At 43.0% G+C, this 24,956-nt stretch overlaps 1 protein-coding gene across 5 annotated transcripts in view; it reads right to left on the reverse strand.

The window, feature by feature from the left end:
- Nucleotides 1-4,938: 4,938 nt before the first annotated feature.
- Nucleotides 4,939-24,956, reverse strand: part of GTDC1 (glycosyltransferase like domain containing 1) — a 200,071-nt gene continuing 180,053 nt past the window's right edge. The window contains exons 8-9 of one of the 5 annotated variants that reach the window (XM_063401009.1): nt 8,804-8,952; nt 4,939-6,880 (exon numbers count right to left, since the gene is read on the reverse strand). In XM_063401009.1, coding sequence (XP_063257079.1) covers nt 6,857-6,880; nt 8,804-8,952 — 173 coding nt within the window. In that variant the 3' untranslated portion in view covers nt 4,939-6,856. Of the gene's footprint in view, nt 6,881-8,803; nt 8,953-24,956 lie in introns of those variants that run through there. The other 4 variants (XM_063401011.1, XR_010080849.1, XM_063401006.1 and 1 more) reach the window with 4 other exon arrangements.

A 24,956-nucleotide genomic window follows, 5' to 3' on the forward strand; every position in this document is an offset into this window, starting at 1 on the left:
GGAACTGGCTCACACTGGAGAAAGGGGGGTAAAAGGCATTAAATGACACTGTAACCACTTGCCTCCAAATGTCTTAGCTCTTACCAGAACTTAATAAAAAGAAGCAGCTTCATAAAAGGTTGCATGGTATTTCTATGATATTTTTGTGCTGGGAGATGTTAAACAAACCAAGTCCAATTGATACAGGTGACTCTAGAAGAGCAGAAAAAATGTGTTTGTGGAAAATCCAGGATGAAAACATAATCCAGCAAAGTTCCCTACAATACCTTTTTCACAGTGATTTACCTGACTTTACAAGGATAGCAAGGAGGGCTGGGAGGGCCTGGCTTCAGGGCTGAGGGGGGTTTTCTGCACAAAAGCAGATCGTTGAGGGTCGCTCAGGAATGAAACTACCATGGCTTGCAGGTACTTGCACTGTGTGCTCACTGCTTTGCACAGAAAGGCTTTCAATGGAGCTCTTTAAGCGTTCACCGTAATGTCAGAAGTAATTTATTTTATACCATGACACAGACCCTGCATTAAAACTATCGCTGCCAGGAGTCCCCGCGAATGTAACTATTTTTATGGACCAAATGTTGTGGGTCAATGTTTTAACACGGGCTTGTTGCGCAGTATATTGCTCAGTAAAGTGTCCCTCCACTGCAGGCGTTTAATAGTCTGTGTGCTGCGGAGCCCATTACCACAACTCTGCGCTCTTCCTCGGGTTTATTAAAGCCCAGAGAGCCAGAGATGCCCGTGGGTGCCACGGGGCTCTGAGACTTTTCTAAAGTGACCTGAAAATCCCCCAGGTCTAAGGTGAGGAGTCCCAGCCCACGACCTTCACCCCACCACGCGGCCGCAATCTCACAGGAGCCCCTCTCAGGGCAAAACAGCAAAAAAACTTCCACGATTGATATTTTTTTTTTCTTTTTTTCTTTTTTTTTTTTTTTTTTTTTTAACATAACGCTGGGGCCACTGTCCTAGATTTCCCTGGCAAGCAGTCAAAACAGGGTTCTTCCCCCGTGCCGGTAAATCCTCCCAGCCCAGCGCTGGGATGAGGATGCCACACGAGGGGTCCTGTCCCCATCCCGGCGCTGCCAGCCAGGCGTTCATTTTTGGCGAGCTGCCAGAGGAGGGTGCTCTGTTGTTAGAGGAAGACCCTCCAAATTGCAGAGGCAGACAGAGAACAGAGGAGCAGGAATCCTCTCTACCTTACATCTCCCTTCAGGAAAGAGACACTCTGGTGCCTTTTTTTTTTTTTTTTTTTCTTTCCTCCCCCTCCTTTTTTTGTCTCATTCTGTCACTCTCTGGTTCTTTTACAATAGCAACAACAATGATCTTGTCTAAATGATTTCACAGGCTATTATTCAGGCACTCAACTTTTAACATTTCAATTTTGTCATTTTGTTGCTACACAAAAGGTGCACTTCTCCAGTATAATGTTCTGAGAATTATGTCAATGAGCAGTAATGGCTTTTAACATTAACTTGATCATTAACAACTACATTATCTGTGGCATAATCAGCACCTCAGTCTATTGTGTCATATTACTGTACAGATTTTGGAAATGAAGGCCCAGTCTAAGCGAAAGTTCCCTGCATTAAGCTGTGATTTTTCTTTTAACTGAAATGCTTTTAAAACACTTAATAATTTTTTGTGAATATTTTAAAATTGGGTTTATGTCTGTTTTAGCTCTGGAAATGGGGGATATTTTTTTTTAAATTGTTTAAGAGCAGCCAGGTTGGGATTTGAAGTAGGTCAACTAGGTAAGTTTGTCTAAACCAGCATAATCTGCAGACCAATTCCAAAGGAGTATCTACTTTGAAAGTTGCTCATATCCAAATCCTGCTCCATTTTTACATCAGTTTTACTCAATCTGTTGCATAAATTTACCAACAGAAGCTCTGCAGATGTTAATGCTTTTATATTGCTAGACAGAGGGCTGCCAATTTTAATTTGCCCTTGCCAGGAAGTCAAAGGTAACTCAAGAGTTTCTAGTTCATTTTCCATGTTTCCTAAATAAAATTGCCCTATGATTCACTTCCACACATCCTTCTTGTTTGTAACAAATCCCTAAGCCCACAGTCTTTTGCTCATAAATTCGTGTTCTTGGGCACAACCTTTCCTGGGAGAAAAGAATCAGCATCCCTTAGTCCTCTGACATAGTAAGGACCAGTGGTTTAGCTGTTGGGAAAGCCTTTATCACTCCAGATGGAATAAATCTATTGATTTTAATTGAGCTGTGCTGATTTGCTCCAACCAAGCACCTGCCCAGCTCCCTGCACTTCTCCAGGATCTCCCATTAGGAGCTCGGGCACGATGGTTGTGACCTCTCATAAATCAGGATGTGGTGTCAACACCTGACCCTTATATTCCCCCTCTTTCCAGACAGGAAAAATAGCAAAGCCATGGGTAGGGAAGCAACCATCAAAAGGTCACAGGCAAGGCAGGGGCCAATCCAGAATCCAAAGTTAGTTCTCCTGGCTCTCACACGAGACTCTGGACTGTGTCTGTCCATGTGCTAAAGGTGAGGTGCCACAGACTCGTCGCTGTGTGCTCTGCTGCTCACACTCCTCATCAGCTCTTATGGCCCTACTGGTCAGTGCTCCACCCCTGCTCTGGTGTCCAGAGGATGTGTCCACGCTATCCAGGTTTACCAAAGCCAAATAAAAGGGAAGAAGTCCTTAGGAAAGAGGTCCTAAAACTGGACGGAAGCTTCTAAAGCACCAATAGCCGTGGAGCCTGTATGGAGTCACACACTAAGGGACACTTTTTTAGGATGAGCAGGTGTTCCCACATGGAAAAGGGCCTGCTGAAGTGAGAACAACCATTCAGAAGGCACCCAGAGTGGGCAGACAGTGGTTGAGTGCCCTCCATGCAGTAAAAAAGCCCAAAGCAGCAGCTCCACTCTGCTGTGATGGCAGAGGACCCTTTATCTGCCACTTTCCACTTGACATGTCCTGATATGCCCTGAATGCACCAAACAATGGAACACCAGGTCACAGCCACTCCCAAAGATGGGGAAACCTGCAGCTTTGAAGAGGATGGGTGTTTTGTGGCTGCACTACACAGGTCTAATGCAGCCAGGAGCTGAATAGCAATGAAAATAATCATTTAGCTCTATGTGTAAATAATTTCATTCTAGCAACAGTTACAATCATAACAATAATGAAAACAATCACAGAGACTCAGAGAAGCATTAGAAAGATGCCACATTTAATTTACAGAGTTAGTTAAGCTAAGTCTTACATGAAAGAAATATTTTTAATATAGTAATTAGATATTTGTTGGGGAATTCTTGCCTTATTCTTCAACCAGTTTTGCAGTGTGGTTATTTTTAGATGTTACTGTGGTTCCTAGTGCTCACAACACCTCTGGTTATGGGCTCAAAGATGGGCTTGGGCTGCTTTAGTGCTACAGGACCAGCAGCAATGCCACTGCTCACCAGTGGGAGAGAGGGGATAAGGACACACTGCTGTGTCCCCAGGGAATTCAGGTCTTGGGCTGAAAAAGCCTTTTATAGAAACCAAAACCTCTGGGCATCTAGTGAGTGTGATCCAAGCAGAGCTTGTGTTTTAGGACAATTTAAATGAGAAACAGAAAGAAGATAAAACCTTTCTTGGAACTTTATGAACAAGCATGAGTAGGGCTCTAAAGAAGATGGAGGCACATGGGTGCCTGGACAGCTTTTCACAGTGGTGCCACTGGGATGTGGTTATACATCTCCACTCGGGAAAAGGCTCAGGTAGATTAAGGCCACATGCCTGAGGTATTTCACCCTTAAAAGTGCATTCACTCCAGAAATAAAAGCTTTGTTTTGCACACTCGCAATGTCATGCCTTTGTTGATTTTTTTTTTCATTAATTCCATTATCACAAATCACAGGACTGTCAAATACCCCAGGACTAGGAGTTCACAGCCCAACAAGCAGAAGATGCCCTTTTAGAGGTTTTTAATAACATTCATTCATTTTTCAACTCCTACAACACGAACTACGTACAACTCATCCACAGCAAAACTCAACATAAAGCCTGTAAAATGCACCACCCTACCTTATTCAGTGCTTCAACTAATTTTAGTCCAAGAAATCAGAGGAAGAACCTAGGAGATTTCACATAAGCTGTTTGTGTTTAAGGACAGAAGTTTAAGCTCGAACGCAACATAATTATGATGTCATTGAACAAAGGAAAAGCTGCAGGTACACACCTTGTTTTCATCACAGCACTACTACTGCAGGCACATTTGAAACACTACAGCACCTTCAGACTATAATTACAGCTGTTGTGGTTTCAGAGATAATAGAACTTGTTCATAACATTTACACAATGCCAACATGCTGCATGCAAAACACAGACTCGGTGTCACAGGCAAAATATTCCCACCAAGATACCTGCAGACCAGCAGCTTATGATTGAATATCATTGTGAGCAGGAAATAAAAATGCAACACTAGAGATACAATGCAAAATCCTTCCACCTAATCAGATAAACCCAGTTAGACTTGCCTGGTTAACTGAAGGACAGATTCAGCTCTTGAGAAACAGCCAATTCAAAGGCCATCGTGGCTTGTACGGTCCCATCAGCATTCCCCAACGGAGAGACATCACGAAAGATGGAAAAAATTCCAATAGCAAAGACAACTGACAAGGGGGGGAGGAAAAAAAAAAAACCATTTACCAGTGCCCGTGGTCCCCACCGTCCTCCCAGCCCATCTGAGGTGTTAGTGGTGTGGTGCCTCCTCGCCCCACCACAGGGAGCTCGCAGCTGTGCCTCCCCCCAGGTGTTGCAGATGGGGTTCTGGGAGGTCCTTCCAGCCAGGAATCACCTGCAGCTGTTGTACAGAGAAGGAGAGAGTGGAGCTCACACAGTTAATGGATAAGTTCGCTCATCTGCACCACCTTGCTGTTCAGCTTCACCCACAGAGGTGCAAAGAGAGGCAGATGTGGCATTTGGCAAGCTGTCAAGACACATCTTTCTTTTTAGAAGTAAGGTGCACTTCCCTGGCTGCTCTCAGCCCAGTCCTTCTGTCTGTAACAGCTCTGCTGTCAGCACTGAGGATGCCCTTTTCAAACATGGGCAAGGAGGAGCTGGGTGAAATGGGGGGAAAACAGCCATTTTCTCCAAGAGCAACCCAAAATGGAGACCTGCACTTTCCACCTCGCTCTTTTACTGAGAGATGCCCTCAATCCTTGCAGACAATTCCTCATGGAGGTGTTTTTTCACCAAACAGGCCAAATTCACCTCCCTGGACTTACCAGCCACGGGTGCAGCCATCCTGCCTCACGGAGGGTCTCATGCTGCACCCGTAATATGACACAGGGTCCAGATGCCACCACCCTGACATCAATCACAAGCACAACACATAAACTTTCACTTTTACCAGCAGTGTCATTTTTATTGTTTCATCCATCACACTGCACTCCTCACTCCGCAGGCAGTCTCTCCCTCTAAGTATTTCTTGGAGTTGTGGAGCCCGAGGACAGAATTGAAGCTTTGGAAGTATCATAAAGGTTATTCCCATTGACACCCACCACAGTCTTATTGTCTCTCCAGCTAAATAGTAAGGGTCACTTGGAAAGTTAATGGTGATGCTGCTACCAAGAGCCTTGTGATGCCTGCACTTCCTGCCAGAAAAACACTCAAAGTGAATCTGAAATCAAAGCAGACAAAGCTAAAGTTCTGCTTATGAATGTCCCGCCCAGTCACGGCAGTGTTGTCTCCTTTGATTTCAAATTCACTTTGAAACTCTCCAAACAGGAGGTGCAGCCCAACCTTGGAAGACGATGCAAAGTGGGAACGCTACCCATTTACTTCTCACGTGGCTGGTGCTAACAGGTGGAGGATGCTTAACAAAACCCATATTAAGCCCCTAATGCCAATTCCAAAAGGGAATTATCTGCCCACATCATCCTTTGGTGCTTGTGCTTGCCGGCATGGGTGTACAGGGCTTTTTATTATTCCAGAAACCACCGAGCGCAAACAGAGCGGCGCGTTCCAGCTGAACCGGGACTTTCTGCATGAGATTTTGGAAAGTAGTTTCCTTCTTGGAGCTGAGATGGGATTTTTCTGGCTTAAGCAAAGTGGGAAATTGTCCACAGTCCTTAACTTCCACTCCTAGCATATTTTCTCTAAGTAATTTGCAAGCAAAACAGTCCAGAAAATGCTCAGTCAGAGCAACAAGTTTTTATAGCCACTTTATTTGAAAGAGCAGGATATTTTTGGTAATGTAGTTGGAATGACAGCTCCTTAATTTTTCAACACAACATTTGCTGCTTTTGCACACATTCATACCTTTGGATCTAGAGATGAAATTGAGTAGCAACTGCACCATGAGTGGTTTGAATCCACAGTCAGGAGGCACGAACAACCTTCCTCTCTCCAGAGTATGAGGGACCCCAATAGACTCACTGGAATGGTAAGAGAGGACAGTTTTCATGGAGACTGAAGCTCACAGAGCAAGCCAATTGCTGCCTTCACAGTGCTACTTCTTTCCTGATGACACTTAGCTGGGAGCTGGGAAGGGCAAAGCTGGCAGACTGGAAGATTGCCTAATGTGCTGTGACTGACATGTAATCGAATATTCAACCACTGGTCCTCATGTCGGTGGTAAAGCAAATATGACACCCTTCAGCTTAGTTGTGATCACGCCTCGTTCTTCTGCAAACAGTTCCACAAAGGTGCAGCCTGGCTCCTCGATGAGGCGGATGTGTGAGATGGGAGAGCAGTCACGGAGGTCACCTGCTGCTGGGAAGGTGCCGAGGACCTGCCAGGGAGTGACCTTTAAATGCCAGCTATGTCCCCAAGGTGGGACTGCCACACGCCCGGCTCTCGCAGCTCAATGACCTGGACGAGCCACCTGTTCCACATCAGAGGGGTCTTTATCTCCCAGAACCTTTCTGGGTCTGTGAGTGTCAAGAAAAAAAAAAAAAAAAAAAAGGCAAAAAAAAAAAGCAGACACACACATTAAAAAACAAAAAAAAAAAAAAAAGGGAGAAAAAAGAACATTTGTGGGGTGAGAAACCCCAAGGGAAGGAACTCAGATGTTCGGGTCAGGCCTTAGAAAAGGTATCAATTCTTCTTTCCACTTAGCACAGCCTGCTGCCTGCCCGGGCTCTTTGTCTCTGCCCCGTTCCCAGTACAGAAAGCATTTCCCTTTTAAATGACATCTGAGCGCTGACATGCTGGAGGCACCCATCCTGCATCATCTCTGGCAGATGGTGCAGCTGGCCACGATTTTCGGGATTGCTTAAATAAAACCACAGTGCCATATCAAGAAATGTGGAGAGAACGCTCAACAGTGCTTAAGATGTTTAAACATCACAAACTGTCTAAGACTTCAGCTCGCTGCACTGCGCATTTTTGGTGATGTAACTGCTCTTATTGATGGTAACAGTGAAATCTCCATCATGACTCACTTCATTTTCTTTCTGGAAGGCAGAGGCAAGTCCTACCATATTCCTGCTCTGACCCAATATTAGATTCTTTTACCTTGCTACGGTAGGAAGAAGTTTGGACAGCTGTAACAACACAAGTCAAACGCTTGAGGTTTTTGGGGAAGGGAGATCCACTGCTGGCAGCATCAGATCTGGGATGCCTTGATGCCCAGCTGACCCACTCCCACAGTCCACAAAGCCAGAAGCACCTCTGCAAGGCTTTCACAGACATTCAAGCAGTTTTAGTGCAAGCAGCAATGCTCAAGCCAACATAAATGCTGTTTTTCCTTTTCCCCTATGGTTTCTCTTGCCTTTAGCTAATTAGCCTGATGGCCATTTCCCTGCCCCCTGGAGATACTACGTTTAGTGGTATATGTATTTTGGGAAAAAAGCCTTTTAAGTGAAAATTGTCATTGTTGTATCCAGGAGTCACGTAGTTCTTTTTAGCTCTACAATAAGTCTTCAGCTTTTCTGCTAGTGATTAAAAAAGTGGGATACTGGAAAATAGCAACGTTAGGAAATTTTTAGTCATAACTAAATGAAATCTGGTGTTGTGAAAGTGAAAAAGGGATTTATTTCCTTAGCAGGACTCCTTTGAAAGTTTAAGCCCTGGTAGATACCAAAATACATGAGATAACCTTGCAGTATTTGTGAAGTTACCACAAGAGAGCCATTACCTGTAGGGGTCAAAGGAGACCTCTCCCATCTGCACTGCAGTAAAGCTACTGAATCCAATGATATCTGGGAATCTGCCTAGATTTTACTGCCTTCCCCAACAGGAGAGGCACTTGGGATACCACTATCATTCCTAAAACAAATGAAGAGGCCTTGGTTTCTTCCTCCAAACCCTCCTCAGTGTTATCTTGCCTTAGGAAAGAGTGCCTGTCACAGCAAAGCAGAGCAGCTTGCAAAGATATTCAGAAAGCTCAACATGAAGCCAAGCCCTGAGAAGCTGAGATGAATTCCTGTGTAGTTGCAGGTATTTCTTTGATGTGCGTGTCAACCGGCAAACCTGAGACGTTTCAAGGCACCATTGCCCGGGGGCATCACCCCAGCATCCTCCTCACATTGTGGTCCCTCAGAGTCCCCAAACTAGTTGGGAAAGCAGCGGGGAAATGGCAGAGGGGGCACTCCAGAGCTCCTCTCAATCTCTCCACGAGGGCAGGGCCATGAGCAGGGGCAGCTGGCCGCCCACCACGGGGACCAGCACATGGCTCCACCGCCCGCAGGCATCACCAACCACAGAGGTCAGCTTTTACTGCTCAGGTCACCCTATCACTGGGCCACCTGTACAACACACCTAACACACAGCAGTTATTTTCTGTTGCTGTTTGCTCAGCAAATCATCTTGACAGAAAGTGGCAAGTTAAACCCGGCCATGATTTTTTATACCGTGCGTAATGCAAAAATCACCTCTTCGGTCAAGTAGTGTACTCTTGTTGCCTTCTTGGTGGAATATAGTATTTCTTGTCCCGTCAGAAATTGGACAGAATTGGTGTTTAATATCTGCATGTCTCCCTTCCAGGCCCAGATTGCAGCTCCTGAAAAAAAGGAAGATAGAGCTTTTACAAACTCTGGATTTTAGACGTGGGATATGGTTGGCCCCTTCTCAAATGCCAAGATGGTGAAAAGCAGCCCCATCACACAGTTAGGTTTGAACGGAGGCCTCAGATTCAACACAGATCCAGGATTTGGATGTGGCTTTTGGATTTAATCCCATTCCCAGCCATATCCATTTGATGTAGCAGAACAGGCTATCGCATTGGTTAAAAAAACCACTTGGAGCATCTATTGCCTTTTTTTCAAGTGAATTTCAAATTTTCTTTACCCAAACTTAAAGAGAAGTGGCATGACCGAATATTACAAGAACATAATTTGCTGCTGCTGCTGTTGAAGACATACAGTAAGGTTTTTTCCCCTCTGTTTGCTTTAAAAATTAGGTTGCTAATGATAATGTTCTTCTCATAGATGATCTTGTACTTTTTAATGATACCCATAGTTTTCCTCCACATAAATGACTAAATCCTCACAGAAATCTCTGTCTTGATTAGCACTCCTGCTAGTAAAATTTCACATACTAAATCAGTACCAGCTGTAGCAAGAAAGAATGAAAAAGGCAAGTGTAAATGTTCCATATGCCCTACCAAATTGGCATCTGTGTCAGTAACCCTGTGTTTTTTTAAACAATTGTATACATACATTCTCAGAAGTGTTTTGCTCACAGGATTCTGCAAGCAAAATTTCCTCTGTTGGTACATCACTGAAATGTCGCATCTAAAAAAACCCCAGCAAGGAGTTTTGCTGCTTCTCCTCCCTACACCCCACCCCAGCACTCAATTCAGTGAGTTACCTCGAGTTGCTGCACCTTTGTTTTGACGCCTGCTCCCCGTAACCTGACTCTGGGACGCTCCTGCAGAGCTGCTCCACATTTAGCCCTCAGTTATTAGCAGCACCACCGAAAGCCAGAGCTGCTACCCTGCTGTCGTTATTTCCAAGCTGAACTCAGAAGTAAGGACTCGAGTTCCAGCCCGGCTGCTGGGGAATGCTGCCCCGATGAGCCAACAGCTCGTCTTTCGCATGACTCATGAGTGGTGATGATGCAGGAGGGAGCTCGTCCCGGGGACAGCCCAGAGCCCTGACCCAGAACGGGCAGTGACTCTGCAAAATCACGGTTTGGGTGCAGGGCAGGTGATGGTTGCAGCCTGTTGGACCGGCCTGACAGTTGTGAACCATCACTCTGCTCTGCAGCAGGAGAAAGCCCGGAATGCAGCGCAATAAATATTAGTGCAACACAACTTGTAAGTAACCAACTATGCCCTCAGCAAAAACACTGTCAAGTCAACCTTTGCCTATCCCGGAATTCAATCAGGATGGCAGGATGGGCTTCCAAAGTTAAACAAACACTAACTCGAGCTCCAAAGGGGCAGCAAATGCCCCAGCCTCGACTGAAAGGTGATACCGACCCAGACTGTCCGCTGGTGTAAGCCAAACTCACTTCACTGGACTTGGGTGGAGCTGTGCTGATCAACACCAGCTGATCCACCCCAAACCCCAAAGCCAGCCATCCTCTTTCCCTGACATGGGATGATACAAAGCAAACGGGAAAAATTAAGAAGCTGTTAAGGGCATTAATAGGAGGTTTTTGAGAATAATAAAATATTTCTTGTGTTTCCAAAAGTCAGGAAGACCCCCTTTCTTCACACTCTTGGCCATGACAAAGTGGTGACACTTGTTCTGAGTTTTTTCCAGTGCAATGTGGAGTGTATATTTGCACATCATGTCATGCCTGTCCATGGTAATCAGAAGCCATTATTTCCAAAAGCTCAAAATTCCCTCCTGGACTCTGGCATGCCAAGTTTTACTTCACAGTGATTTCTTTTTTTTTTTTTTTTCTTTTTTTTTTTCATGGTTGATTTATAATTGCTGCAAACAGAAGTTTATAATGGAAATGTTGACAAAACCATAACTACAGTGTCACTTTAACACTACCATTGCTGCCTCTTTGTCAGACTTTCCTTTAACCCGATGAGCCAAGACTTGGATCAAGTAGCAACAAAAGCCCAGAACACACAGGGCATAGGAGACAGAGTGGAGAAGTGGAGACAAAACTCCTGGAATAAAATCCTTGCTTCAGTGAAATCAAAGGGATTTTATCCTTGGTGTCTAGTCTCACTTCTGCCAGACACTTGCTGTACAATTTGGACAAATTTATCCTCTGCAAAATGGAGAGGAAAATATGTTCTGCACTTATCTTACAAGTGCTGTAGCATGATTAGCAAATCATGCTATTAAAGAAAGCAGGGGAAGGCTGAGAATAAATATAAACACTACCTACATATTTACAAAAAAAAAAAAAAGGCAAATATTATTCTAGGAATCCTCTATGCACGGAAGGTGGTGGGATCTTTACGGCTCTGCCTGCATGTATTTACACAGAGACATCAATATAACATTTCCCTGCAACACCCTCATTATTTGGGTCTTCTCTCATGTTTGTGATTTTCAATTTTATTCCTGGCTTAGGTCTCCTTCCTGACATTTTTATGTAGGTTTTGTATGCAATAATACACATACATTAGATGGTGTTGAAACCATCAACCCGAATTACTATTTTTAGCACAGTGCAGAGGATGGGACAGAGACATAAGTGACAATTAAAGAGAATATATTCAGAGCTGTCATCAACAAATATTTTTTTTTCTCTTGCCAGGAATCCTGAGTGCGTAGAAGGGCCTCCTAGGCAAAGTTTTTAAGGCAAAACACTCGGGTCATTCAAAAAAAAAAACCCCAAACAAACCCACAAGTAAATGACATCACCAGGAGGCTGGGCTGCTCTAAGGTTCCCGATCGCAGACTTTGTGAGAAAACTCTTATTTGCTCCCTCAAATTGCTGATCTGCCTCTTTGCTTCTGTACTACCCCTGCACAGTGCCTGCAGATGTATATAATTTACAGAGCTTTCCTCATCAAGGGGATTAGGCAGCCCTCTTTCAATATGTATAAGAAGTACAAACACACACTTACCCACTATGTTTTACGCCTGCCTGCAACAAACAGCTGAACAGATTGTGATGAAATTCAGACATTGACAATCTGACAAAAAACTTCTTTTTTCCCTTAAAATCTGGCTTCCAGAAGTTTTGCAAATCTAAATATTTTATTTGAATACCGCAAGGGCCCCAATCTTATGGAAAGCCTACGAAGCAAACATGCAGATACGTGTAGTTAAGGAGGGGGAAAAAAAAAATAGCACAGACACATACACAAAACGCATCTATTTGGTGCAACTTGCCAATTTTCACAATGACTCGGGTGCGTTTTCTCTGCCTGGCTCCTGAGACTGTAACTAGACTCCTCTAATAAGCACTTTTTGCCCACCAGTGTGTCAACGGTGCTTTAACAGTAGTTTCAGTGTCAAATTGCCCTTTCCTCAGCAGGGATTGTTAAGCCTTTCTGTATTATACTTCCAAGGCTCTCACGAGCTGGAGTTGGGAGATATAATATTTTCTTTGAAGTTTGCATTTCACAACACACTGGGATGCAAACAAGCTCCAGTTTCTCAGTAGTCAAACAATTCTGGCACACAGGGACTAGGACTAAATATTGTACCAAATTTTCTAATTATGTCTTTGTGATATTTACTACACGATGTTAGGTGAAAGCAGATCCTAATCAATATAAACCCCCTTGTCTAAACAGGACATCTGGGCTTTGAAATATTCTGTTTGTTGTCTAGAAATTACCCTGTAGCAAGCCACTGTAACAATATAATATCTTAGTCATGGAAAACTTTGGAGTATTTCTGATAAACTTATCATAAACAGATGAGTGCTTTCTCTCTTTCAGTATTAAGGTGATGTAAAAAGTGAAGATAAAAGTCAGCTGTATGCATAAAATCATGGAGACTTTTGCCAACAAAATGCTGTGTTTACAAGTTTAAAAGATCCAAAGTCTGAAAAGGCAAAAAAATTAGGATTCTTAAAGTAACACTAACTCAGCCACATGGCACATCCTGGCAAGCACACTTAGCAAAATAAACATTAGCATATTCATATACACATTTCTAGAGCTACGTATTTTTAATGTGGCCAAACTAATTCAACAATGGGAATCTCAACTTTTCTCATTTCAAGGCCAGATTCTCAGCTGGCAGAGACATATTATTTCAACAAACCGACATCACCGACAGCAGCGGAGCAGCAGAGCCGCCTCCTCCTGAGCAGGCAAGTGCCAGAGTCTGATGCACTTACGATGACAAGTCTCTCTTTCTGACTTCATTATCAATATTCATACAACAAGATAGACAGATGTGACTAGGAACCAGCTCCCTCAGATAGAATCCTGAGCCTTCCACTACAAAAGCATTCATGAGATTCACTTCTCTGCCTGTATTTTGTCACGTAAGAGAACCAGGAGGAATCCAGCCCCCCCTGGCAGAAAGTTTTCACAGCACAAGACACGGGCAGTTGTAACTCTTTGGCCCTGAATTTTGGATGATGCTGATTTTTACAGATTCTCTCGGCTTTATCTGACAATTCCTTGATTTGTTCTTCCGACAGCAACAAACTGCACCGGAGGGGAGCATCCCCCCGCTCATCACAGACGCAGGATCCGTTCCCACATCCCAGCCTTCCCACAGAGAAAGTTTTCTGTGCCGAGGACATTCTCTGTGGATAACAGGCAGATCCCAGAGCAGCTGCCTTCGCAAAGCTGGCTTATCCCGTCACCCCCGAATTGCCTCTGGTGGAGAGGATCTCCGGATGGCGCCGGGCCAAGTGCGCCGGCCCTTCTGCCATCCCAGCCTCCCAGCACATCCATCGCACCAGGGCTCCACTGCCTGGGATAAGGGGATCTAAAAATGACACAAAGCCCCCTTTGCCCCACCTTAGTATGACCTATGCTAAATCCAGCTTGGCTGGGGCTGAGGATCAAGGCCCTTAGACACTCTTAACTTAATGCTCCAGGTAGGAATATAACTCCCCCCCATCAGCCCCTGTTTATTTTTATTTTTCAAGTGCTCAAGGTCCTGGTCAGGACTACAGCCCTGCTGAGTGACACACTATAAATATGGAAAAACCTCAAAAATTCTCAGTTTAAAGAAAGGTTACATGAAGAGAAGGCAGCAAGAGGCAATTGCATGCAAGTTGTTTGTATATACTGTGTGCACATAGTTTGCTGTTTGATTTTTTTTTTTTTGCCAAGGATCTTGAACCTCACCCAGCTGGACTTGGAGGCATCCGGAGCGAGTTGGTTAATTGCTTACAGCCTTCATAGAAACACACAGGGAATTAATCCTCAGATCACCTCTTTTCCCCTTTGCAAGTCACAAAAAAAACAAACCAAAAAACACAACAACAAAACAGAGAAAAGCTCAGCTATCCGTACTATTTCCAACAGTAAATGTTGCAATTTCAGAGTTAGATATGTAAGAAAAAAAAGTAAAACTGGAAAGCACTTCACACCTTTGAGCTCTGTAGCCTGTTAACAAACTGGAGAGATATTGGCAAAGAGGTTCAAAAGTTAGTAGGGGCGACAGACAGAAGAACAGACAGTGCAATTGCTTCATTTCCATAAGCGCTCATGCCAAAAAAATCAGATCTGATTAATAATTAAAAAACAAACAAACAAAAAAAAATCCAATTATTTTGAGAATCAAGAATAAGTCTGACTGGAAAGTTCAGAAAGGCCTGCACATATAAAAAACAAAAGGTTATAGGGCAAATCCTGAGTTTGAGGGCTTTTTAAGCCCTTGCACATGAGTTGGATGGCTCCCATCCCACAGGGACAGCCACCCTCCCCTGGGACCCTCAGCCAGGAGCACCCAGGCCACAGGGTGGGAATGGGACAGTCGTGTTCCCAGAGACACCCCCAAGCTCTGAAGATCTAAAGATCCCCGAATAATCCTATTCAGGGAGAAGAATTATAACCATGAAGGGCAAAAACGGAGGGAAATGGGATCCTTCCTCAGGCCCCTGGCAGACACGCAGAGGACAATGGGGAAATAAGAGCTAGCACAAAAGTTTCCTCGAGTACATCCTCAGCCACTGCAGTTTCAGATGAGAATTTCCACAGGCAGGAACTAAAAGAATATTATGATTTTCTTTGGGGGATTAATCACTTAGCCGCTTGTTACCTTTTGTTGGAGGCATGACACCCCATAACCTTGCTGCACAAGGCACCAGATGTCCATTTAAATGTCAGTTTTGAACGAAAAATTCCTGTTTTCCCATTTGAGTCCACGAGTTATTTTCTTTCTGCTAAAACCCCCATGAATTTTAAGGCGAGCAGACACCAGAACGTGCTACAAATGATACAGACGGGTGCTGAGTTCTCTGGGTGAAAATAAAGAAATAAATAAAGGCAGTCCTTCCTCCTGCTTGCATTTGCTGGGGACACGTATCCCCTTACAAATAAAAAAAGTATTAAGAACATGTTATGAAAAATAACAAAGAACAGCAGAGAAATCAGAAAGTGAGTGGCACTTCAGATGGAGTTTAGCAAATTAAGTCATTGACCTGAAGAGGAGATTAATACCAAACAAGGTGCCCCTTCTTCTGAAGTAATGAATATTCTTCAAACAGCAAGGGAGCACTGACTGCTGTTTGATGCTGATGACATTGAAAATTTAGGAGAACAGAAATTCCATCATTTTTCATTTGTATGCAAATGCGCCTGTTCCAGAAATTAACCCCTGAACCCCATGTCAGTTTTCATCTGGAGGAATTCTCTTCGCTCGCATCACACAGCGCAGCCTTGCTGCTATCCTGGGGTCACTGGGGCTTCCCCACGCACAACAACACAAAACCCTAAAACAAAACAACCAAAAAAAAAAGAAAAAAAGAAGAAGGAAAAAAAAAAAAAAGCCCAAAAAAACAAAAAGGGAAGAAAGTAGGGTGGGGGAAATTGGCCAAATCATGCCAGGCTTTGTTTCCCCCCATTAATGGGGTATAAAGGAGCAATAGAAGCCAAAGCCTGTTGTAAAATGCACATCTCTAATGCCTGGCTCTGGCTCCTGGCATCATTGTCATGCAAAAGGCAGCTCTACCTCTTTAGGCAGAGCAGCACCCACTAATCACTTCCACTGGTGTTAAGGTGAACCTTGGGCCAATATACAACCCGTATTACTCTTCCTTTCAGCTCGGGCTTCCACTGTTAAAAAGTTCCTTTGTCACTTAGCACCTTAGACAAATGCGACTATCTGCATCTGAAGGGGAAAGAGATGATGGAGGTTTTTTAATTGATGTGGATTTAATTATGCTAATTTAGACAGCTGTAAAGCCTTTTCAGTGGAGCTGCATAATGGGACCAGCAAATACAGGTGTCCTTCACTGCAGGCGCTTAATGTTTAACCTCAGTCGTTTTGTAAGGAAGGGAAAATGCAAAGTAATGGTTAACCAGCAGAAAGCTCTATTTCTTGAGGACCTAAAGAGGACTCTTCACTTTGATTCTCCCTACAATCCCATTGAGGGCTGCAGAAATCCACACACGCTGAGCAGAGCACAAATACTTTTCATTGCAGTGATGAAGATGAGGCTGAGGCAGAAACAAGAGGGTTCCGGTCTGCCACAGACCCAGCATCCTGCACATCCTGTCCTTTGCTTAATTTAGGCTATCTCTGAATAAATGCTTAATTTAAGACAGCCCTTTCTGGTCCTCTTTTTTAATCTTTAATGTGGCCACCTACAGCACCAGCAATGATTAAAAGCATTAAGGAAGGCATTTTGGTCAGGTGCTTTCTCTTATCCAGACCCCTCTGAGGCTGCTATGCCTCCACTTTTCCCAATATTCCTCATCCCACACCCTACATCCTTTCTCCAGGGTGGGGCTAGCACCTCCAGGAACCATTTGGAGATTCATTTCCCGGGTTTGGCTGGGAGTTTGGCCAGTTTGGCTCCCCAGAGTGGTCATGCACCATGGAACACCAGTGCTGGTCCCCGGGAAGAGTGTAAATACTTGGCCAAAGGTGAGGAAGGGACCACTGAGCTTTTTTAATATAGAACGAATCACAGCCCAGATGTGCCTGTGGGTGCTGGAACCAGATGATCTCTGAGGTCCCTTCCACCCAAACCATTCTATAATTTCATGATTCTGTGATTCTTTGACTGCCAGAGGAAGCCTCAGTGACCAGGCATCGTGTCTCCCCTTGAAGGTTTCTTGTTCAGTGGGACTGTCCTATTTGTATGACCACTATTTTTTTTTTCTTTAAATAGAAATTGTTATTTATTAAGCACTTACTAGAGTAGGAAAGAAACCTTTGGCATACAAGTTCTGGTAGACTTCACTGAAGCAATTTCAGGTGTCACTGGCTGATTTACACATCACTTATTGCTAGTGCAGCCTGCTCAGGAAGGTGGACTTTGGGCTGTGCTTTCCTCCCAGAACATCTCTTTTCCAAAGGAGTGCTGCCAGACTGTTGAATATGCTGGAAATATGTACTACATCATCAGATGGAGATGATTTGGGAAAGGCAGGAGAGAGAAGATTCAATCCAGGTATACAAAACTACCCACTGCTACATCTTCTTTAGGTCTCCTGAGGCAAGGAGAGATAACAGAAGTGCTCTCCCACAACGTGTTGCAGCCTGTACTCCCACTGGGACCTGCTCTGCCTATCTGTGTCTGTCCCCATCATGGTGGCACCTGGGCACTGCACTATCTCTAATCATTCCTAAAGTACAGTAGAAATGGACTTTTATCCCATTTTACATTGTGCTTATACGATTTGTCCAAGGTCACTGAGAGCAGAGACAGAATTTCAGATTTTTACATTTTAATCCATTGTTTGATGCTCCATTGTAACCCCCTCATTCCCCAGCTTTTCCCTCCCTGTCTGAATTTCACCTTCTTAGCTCCAGGCACTGGCTATGGCAATCCTCTCCGTTTTAGCATGAGTTCCTATTCTGGGAAATGCTAACGATGGGCACTGAGGGGTTAGCAAGTTCTGTAGTTCAACCAAATTTCCCAGCTTCCAAGACTGCAAATTCTGCTGCCTAGATACAGATAATTCTCCCCAAACACTAAGTCCCCTCGTCCCCTCAGCTCCTCGTCAGGAACACCAGGTGCAGAGCCCGAGATGATATCCACATGCATACATTATACAAGCATTAACTTGATGAGCTGGGTGGTGACAGTGTCAGCCATCCTTTGCTTCACCTCCTCCAGTGGTCCAAAGCTGGATTCAGCACCTGTGGGCTCACGCTGGGCTCCCATGGCAGCTGAAGGACAAAGCACCAGTTCATCTGGGAGATGTCCTTCCCAACAACCACACCTGGTTTCCTGATCCTCTTCCCCCAGAGTCTCCTCGGTTGTTCTGGCAGCTGCGACACCGACAATGCACTCGGGGTTGGGCTGAGTTTTCCTCTTGGCTGCTCTGAGCTCTTTGGTGCCGTTTTCCTTGCCTCACCCTTGGTTATGGTGAATGGTCTCTATTACATTGTCAAATAACCTGGTATCCACACGAGAGGCTTTGGGGAAGGTTTTATTTCCAAGTGTTATCCATTCTTATGTTTGCCCAACGCAGAAATTGGTCCTAGAGCCAACCAAATCCTGGTGCTCAGCCCAGCAGTGGATCGAATTTCCTCTGCATACCCAGGATGAGAATGCACAGGCTCTTTACCAGGGACAGCCAACATGCAACATACCAACGTGAGCACTCTGTTCTGTATTGTAACAGATTTTAGGAATTTGTGGGAATTCTCTTTAACACTGGGGAGGAAAAGATCTGAAGAAATGCTCTAGCAAAAAAATATACAAATGGGTGCTTTGATAACTATAAAGTCGCTTTCTTGGATCGAGAGCCCACATTAGGAACCAAATAAAATATTTAAAGGCAAAAATCCTGCAAAGTTTCCTCCCGCAAAAGGGAAAATATGGTCTATGCTATACCAGACCTTCCTTTTGCAAAATCTGTTTAGGAGTTGCCATGAAACAAGCAGGATTCAACAAAGAACTTGACAATTTCTGTTAAAGTTGCATTTATATATATTTCTAGGAACGCTTGGTTTGATTTTTCTTTAAAACCAAGAGTCAGGTTGCATTTCAGACCACATATAAATATAATTTTGCTCTCACATAATGCTTTTGTATCTGGTGTAATTCCATTTACTGCAGTGGTGTTACCTTTCAGTTACCCTAATAGGAACAAGAGCAGAATTACACTGATAAAAAAGGCTGCTTACAGAAAGAAATACAGAAAGAAAGAACACAGGAATAAATACTTCCTCTGGTTTATTTAATGTATTTTTTTATCCAAATTGTAGCGAAGATATTTATTTCAACGAACATTGTTTGATCAGCAAAAGTAAACACTGATATGTCTTAAACTCCAACACGCAGTTTTTACAATTCATCAAACAACACCTAACATTGTTTAGCTGGTCAACTAAAAGAAACAACAAAAGGTTTTGGGTCATATAATTATACCCTTCTGTTTCCCAACTTTCTTAGAAATCTCGGCCTAAAAACAATCCCAGCATCCGGATGCCTTGCAGAATTGGCTTATTGTAAAACATATAAAAACTCTTATTGCAGCCTTAGCCATTTTAAGGTCTCGGTGCTGACACGGAGTAACAGTGCTTAGCACTACTATATACCGCTTTCCATCCCCAAAGCACTTTACAAACATTAGCTAATTAATCCTCACAACACCCCTGTGAGGTATGTAGGTAAGTATTGTCATCCAATTAGGTAAGTATTAAGCACTGTTATCCCACCAGATAAGTATTAAGGTCTCCCATTTTACTGGGGATCCTGAGGACAACAGGTTAAGTTGCTTACCAAAGGTCACAGGGGGAGCTGGTGGAATAAAACTTGGGATGCTTTGGTTTCTTGGGGGCTATTCAGGCATCTGGGCAGCATCCGGTGCTGCTCCCTCCACAAAGGCATCCCTCGCCATCCACATGGAAATTAGGGTTTTCTATCCCCCTCCAAGACACAGAGGGATAGGTACAGCACCGTGGAAAAGATGTGCTTGGGGAACAGAGCTTCCACCCTTTTGGGGCAAGGATGACATTGCCCAGCAAAGTTGTCGGGAAGTTTTTAAGAATAAAAGTCTCAGATCAGGGCGTTTTCCTGTGGGCGCACACAGACACAAATTCAAAAGTATCATCAGGCCTTGCCATTCAAAAGCTCCTTCTTCCCCCCTCAATTTGCCTTTCTTTCTCACTATTCTATACAGACGAACTCATATTAAAGCCTCACATCCGTGCCACAAAGATATGAACTCTTCCATTGTGGTTTGCATCTTCTGAACATAAAAAAAGTCCAATTTGAAGCCCCAGCTCAGAGGCTTCCAGGTTTGTAAGGGAGGTTTGAATCCTCAAATACACTTGGTGGGACAAATCCCTCTTCAGAGGATCTAGAGAACAGGACCAGCCCAGCACGCTTTGGGTTTAATCAAGTCTCAACAGATGTCAAGCTGGTGAAATAACATCATCTGTCCCCCAGAGACAATGCCAGCGTTCACATCTGCTTCCAATTTCACTTCACTGCTGGAGAAAAAGTGAAAGCTCCTACTGTAACTCCACTTGGAGCTGTGGCTGAAAGTTAAAGGAGTCCTGAACAAAAACCTAAATCGGACTTGGTGATCTTGGAGGTCTTTTCCAACCTAAATGATTCTGTGATTCTCTCACTGACTTGGAGTCTGATGGGTTTTGTGAAGTCATTGAACTCCAGACCAGTGTGAGACTGCCCCAAGACAGGAAAACCCACCCTGAGTGAGGCTGCAGAAGGTGCAGCTCTAACACATTTCAGGGCACATTGTCCATGGACCCATCACCTGTGAGGACAGTCAGGATCGTCTTCTGCTCAGCTCAAATTTGTCATTTGCCCTGTGGCAAAGTGATCCAGCTCTTCTTCTGGATGCAAGGGACACCAGCACAGCAATGCCTCAGCTCAGGCTGGAGCTGAGGCAAATACCAAATGTAAAAAAAAAAAAAAAAAAAAAAAAAAAAAAAAAAAAAAAAAAACCTTGACTAGATTTCAACTGTGCTGATTTACGTTTTCAAGTGGAAGGCGGTTTTAGCCGAAGTAAACTACACAGTTTTTAGATCATCCAAAATTCATGGCAGTTTGATCCCACAGGACGTCAAACAAACACAAATGATTTGCCAGGAATCCCTACAAATTGAAATAACCAAACCACACATGGTTCCAGCAAAAGTCTTGAACCAGTTCTAAGGCGGGAAAAAGTAAGGATTAAAATGGAGAATTTTTATTTTATTCATCTACACAAAAACATCTCCAGTGCAATGTACATCCAGATCAACTGCACACAAAGAAGGAGCACAAATATGTAACATCTTGAAACTCAAAACTCCTCCAACCCACAAACCGACAGGAAATAGATAAATGAAAATAAAGAGTCATGAAAACAGAAGGCACCTTTAGATACTCTTGCACTCTGTGGAGTGGTTTTATTTTAGTATAGGCTGAAATAGAAAAGGAATTAATCTGAGAAAGCAAATACAAAATGCAGGTAACAGACATATCATGACTGTGGTACAGTCATGAGAAAGAAAACAGACAACCAAAACTGTGACAAGAATGTGCTTAGTTATTATATTCTTTCAAGCTTGGTCTGCCAGCATTTTTTTCCTTTTTCTTTTTTTTTTTTTGCTGTGTACTGGTCATCAGTGTCTGCCAAAAGACTTTTCATGGATTTCTGCAATTCCATTTCCCTCCAAAAAGAGGAAATTATGTTTCTCCACAACCACAAGAACCAGCTGTAGTTTTTACACCAAGATTTGTAGCTGTAAACTAACACAGTGACACGTCACCCCCCTGCCTAAACAACCAAGACCAAGCCAGTAGCAAAATTTCAGTGTGGGTTATGCAAAATGAAAGGATTAAAAAATGAAAAGAGCATTCACTTCATGTTGCTCCTTTAAAACATTATCACATAGCTCCTTTTTTTTTTCCCTAACCTGACCTTTTTTTTCCCAACGGTTTATCTATAACTTAATATAACTAATTCTTTTGAAATAATGTTCACAGTTAGCATAATTGGTGTTATATAGTTCTAATGTACATTACGGAATATTCTGTCACTAGACACTAAATTGAAATTTTAAAGAAAATGATAGAAATAGCTGTAAGGGAAAAAAGTACCCTTTTAAATCTAATTTGCTATGCACCGCAGTAGGGTAATGGATGCAATGAAAGTTCCTTTATTGAGTTCCCATGTCCAAAAGGTATTTAGGTAGCAAAGGATGTTAAGCAGACCCCCTGTGCTCCTCCTTTAAGTAAAGATAGCAGGAAATAAGGTATATAGGTTTGTGTCCTCCTGATTTTTATTTCCTCAGGAGTACAACTTATGCAAAGGGCACCTTAGGCTACTTGGAGGATCACAAAGGGTGCCCTCGACCCCCTCACTGTCTGCATGAATAGAAGCATCTAAAGGATGGCTGAAGCCATACAGCGAGTTAAATCCTTCAGGTGGGTCTTTTCAAATTCCAATAGTGAGGAGTTACTGGAGAATTGGTAAGGATTTCACTAGGCCCCAGCAGGTTTGAGATCAAAAGCCCTGGTTAAATAAAAGCCTGTTGGGAAATCTTAAAACCTCTTTGTAATGTAACTTTAAAAAGTTAATACAAAGAGCCCTTAGACTGAAGCCTGTAACAGCATGAACAAAGAGTATATCAAAACTGATTCCATTAAGGGAAGGCAGACAAATAAATTCATTTAATTTAAAGAGAAATCAGATATATTACTCTGCTAAAAACTAAAAAGCATATCAGGAAAAAAAAAGCCAAACAGATTTTACAATACACTTACACATAGAGCTGTGAATAATAGCAATAGATATATTTAAAATCTATTTATAAATATCTCTCAGAACAGAGAACAGAACACTATATACACACATATATGTTTAAGTATCAATTTATCCAATATGTGCATGTGTGTATGTGTGTGTGCATAATTCTAATATATACATATTTTTATCATTTATGAGGCCTCACGCTGGGCTCTCAAATCTGCAGTTAGATATATCTATATAAGTATCCAGAAAAACGCAGCTGAAAGAGCCCCTACATTCAAACTGACACAAGACATTTTTCAACCCAATTAATTAAAAAAGATGGGTGCTCATCAGTCAGCTGGCACGGGATTTTTCTCCATCATCTTGCCAAAGTGTCACAGTGTTAGTTGCGCAGCATGTTGGAAACAGAAAATCTGGGACTAGGATTTCGATATCATTTGTGAGCTGACCTCTTTCCGAGCAGCTCTTACACTTTTAACTCGTTGGGGGTCCTGCACTGGAGGCAGGAGGGTAGGAAAGGGAAGCTGGAGAATCACACAGAACCATTTATGAAAGTCCTGTCAGATCATCCTCTCGGTGAGAGGCTTGGAGATCTCGTGTTGGACACCCACACCAGGGATTGGGAGAATTTGCTCAAAGCAAGCTGTCTCCTGAGCATCCTGTGAGCAGGGGAAGGCTGTGTCCCTGGGGGACCATGGCTGGGTCCCTCATGTCACCCAGGGTAGGGTCCTTTGGGTGCTGGATGCTCTGGAGCCGTGGGAGGAAGGGTCCTCTTGTCCCGCAGCTCACTGTCCCCTCAACAAACATTCACCAAGAATTTTGCTCCCTCTGCCCTCCAAGAAAGGGGATTAATTTTGCTAGTCTGTTTGAGGCTTTTTATTATTATTATCATGGGGGAGATGTGGCCACCTCCCTAGCCAGGAAGCACATTTCACTGTTTGAGAAATAATATTTCTCTCACAACTCCATAGGCTGTGCAGTGGAGGAGGGAGACGTATGGCTGGTATAAGTGAGGGTGAACGCCTGCAAAAATTAATGTTCTATGGGATTTTTTTAAAAAAACTTTCTTCCTTATAACTAAATTCTGACAGTTTAGTTCAGAAGTTCTCATTTAGGTTGCATATAGTGAGGGAGTGGGACCCACCCTCATCCTCTAAACCCATGAAATGCAGCCCCTACAGCAGAAACAAATCATTCTGTCCCTCTACACTTCAATAACATTTTTTCTGGAGATAAGAAATCAGCAACATGTTTCACATATGGTGCCTTTCATCCCAGCAAGCAGCAATGGTTTCACAACCTACACAAGTGGCAACTATTATTTTATTTTATTTTATTTTATTTTATTTTATTTTATTTTATTTTATTTTATTTTATTTTATTTTATTTTATTTTATTTTATTTTATTTTATTTTATTTTATTTTAATTTAATTTTTAATTTAATTTAATTTTTTAATTTTATATTTTATTTTATTTTATTTTTATTTTATTTTAATTTTTAATTTAATTTAATTTTTTAATTTTATATTTTATTTTATTTTATTTTAACCCTTAAAATGCACATCAAATCAAACCCTCTTAACAATAGGTATGGTTGTCATTTTAGCAATGCCATTCCTGGTGATTTTGGGTGGATTCCACCAAATGAGTGCAGGGACTACTATTTATGAATAGACCATTGTGCTGAGCACCAAATCACTGTGGTGGCTGCCAAAGGACTGCCCTTTGCAACAGAAACCACAGGAAAATGGCAAAATGAAGGATTTCAGATGGAGATAGGACCACAGGAAAAACCCAGGTGAAAGATTTTGGTATTTGGGAACCTCGGTCTCAGTGCTGTGACTCACATTCTTGCCCTAGCAACAAGTATCTAATAATCACAGGAGATAAATGTCACTTTTGACCCTTTGTTGGAGAGAAAATCTCTCTGAAAACACCGTGTCTAATAATATCAAAGGTTGTGGTGGCTTCTGCATGGCTGGCAATTTTTAGACCAGTAGAGGATGAGGTTTTCTGGTTCAAACAGGAATTAATTGAGGGAAGTCATATGGCTTGTGTTATACACGTGACACCAGATGATCCAAATAGTCCTTTCTTGGCCTTATAATCTACAAATAACCTTGTGGAGGTACTGCTCTCCTGTGGATTAGTGGCAAACCAATGCTCCTCTTGCTTGGATGAGTTTTCTGATCTAAATACCACCCAGACCTGCGTGGCCTGCAGGATTTGACTGGATCACGGTCTCAGACGGAGCCATTGCCAATTAATGCCAGACTTGAGATAA

This window comes from Prinia subflava, chromosome 6, assembly GCF_021018805.1.
Source record: "Prinia subflava isolate CZ2003 ecotype Zambia chromosome 6, Cam_Psub_1.2, whole genome shotgun sequence".
NCBI lineage: Eukaryota > Metazoa > Chordata > Aves > Passeriformes > Cisticolidae > Prinia > Prinia subflava.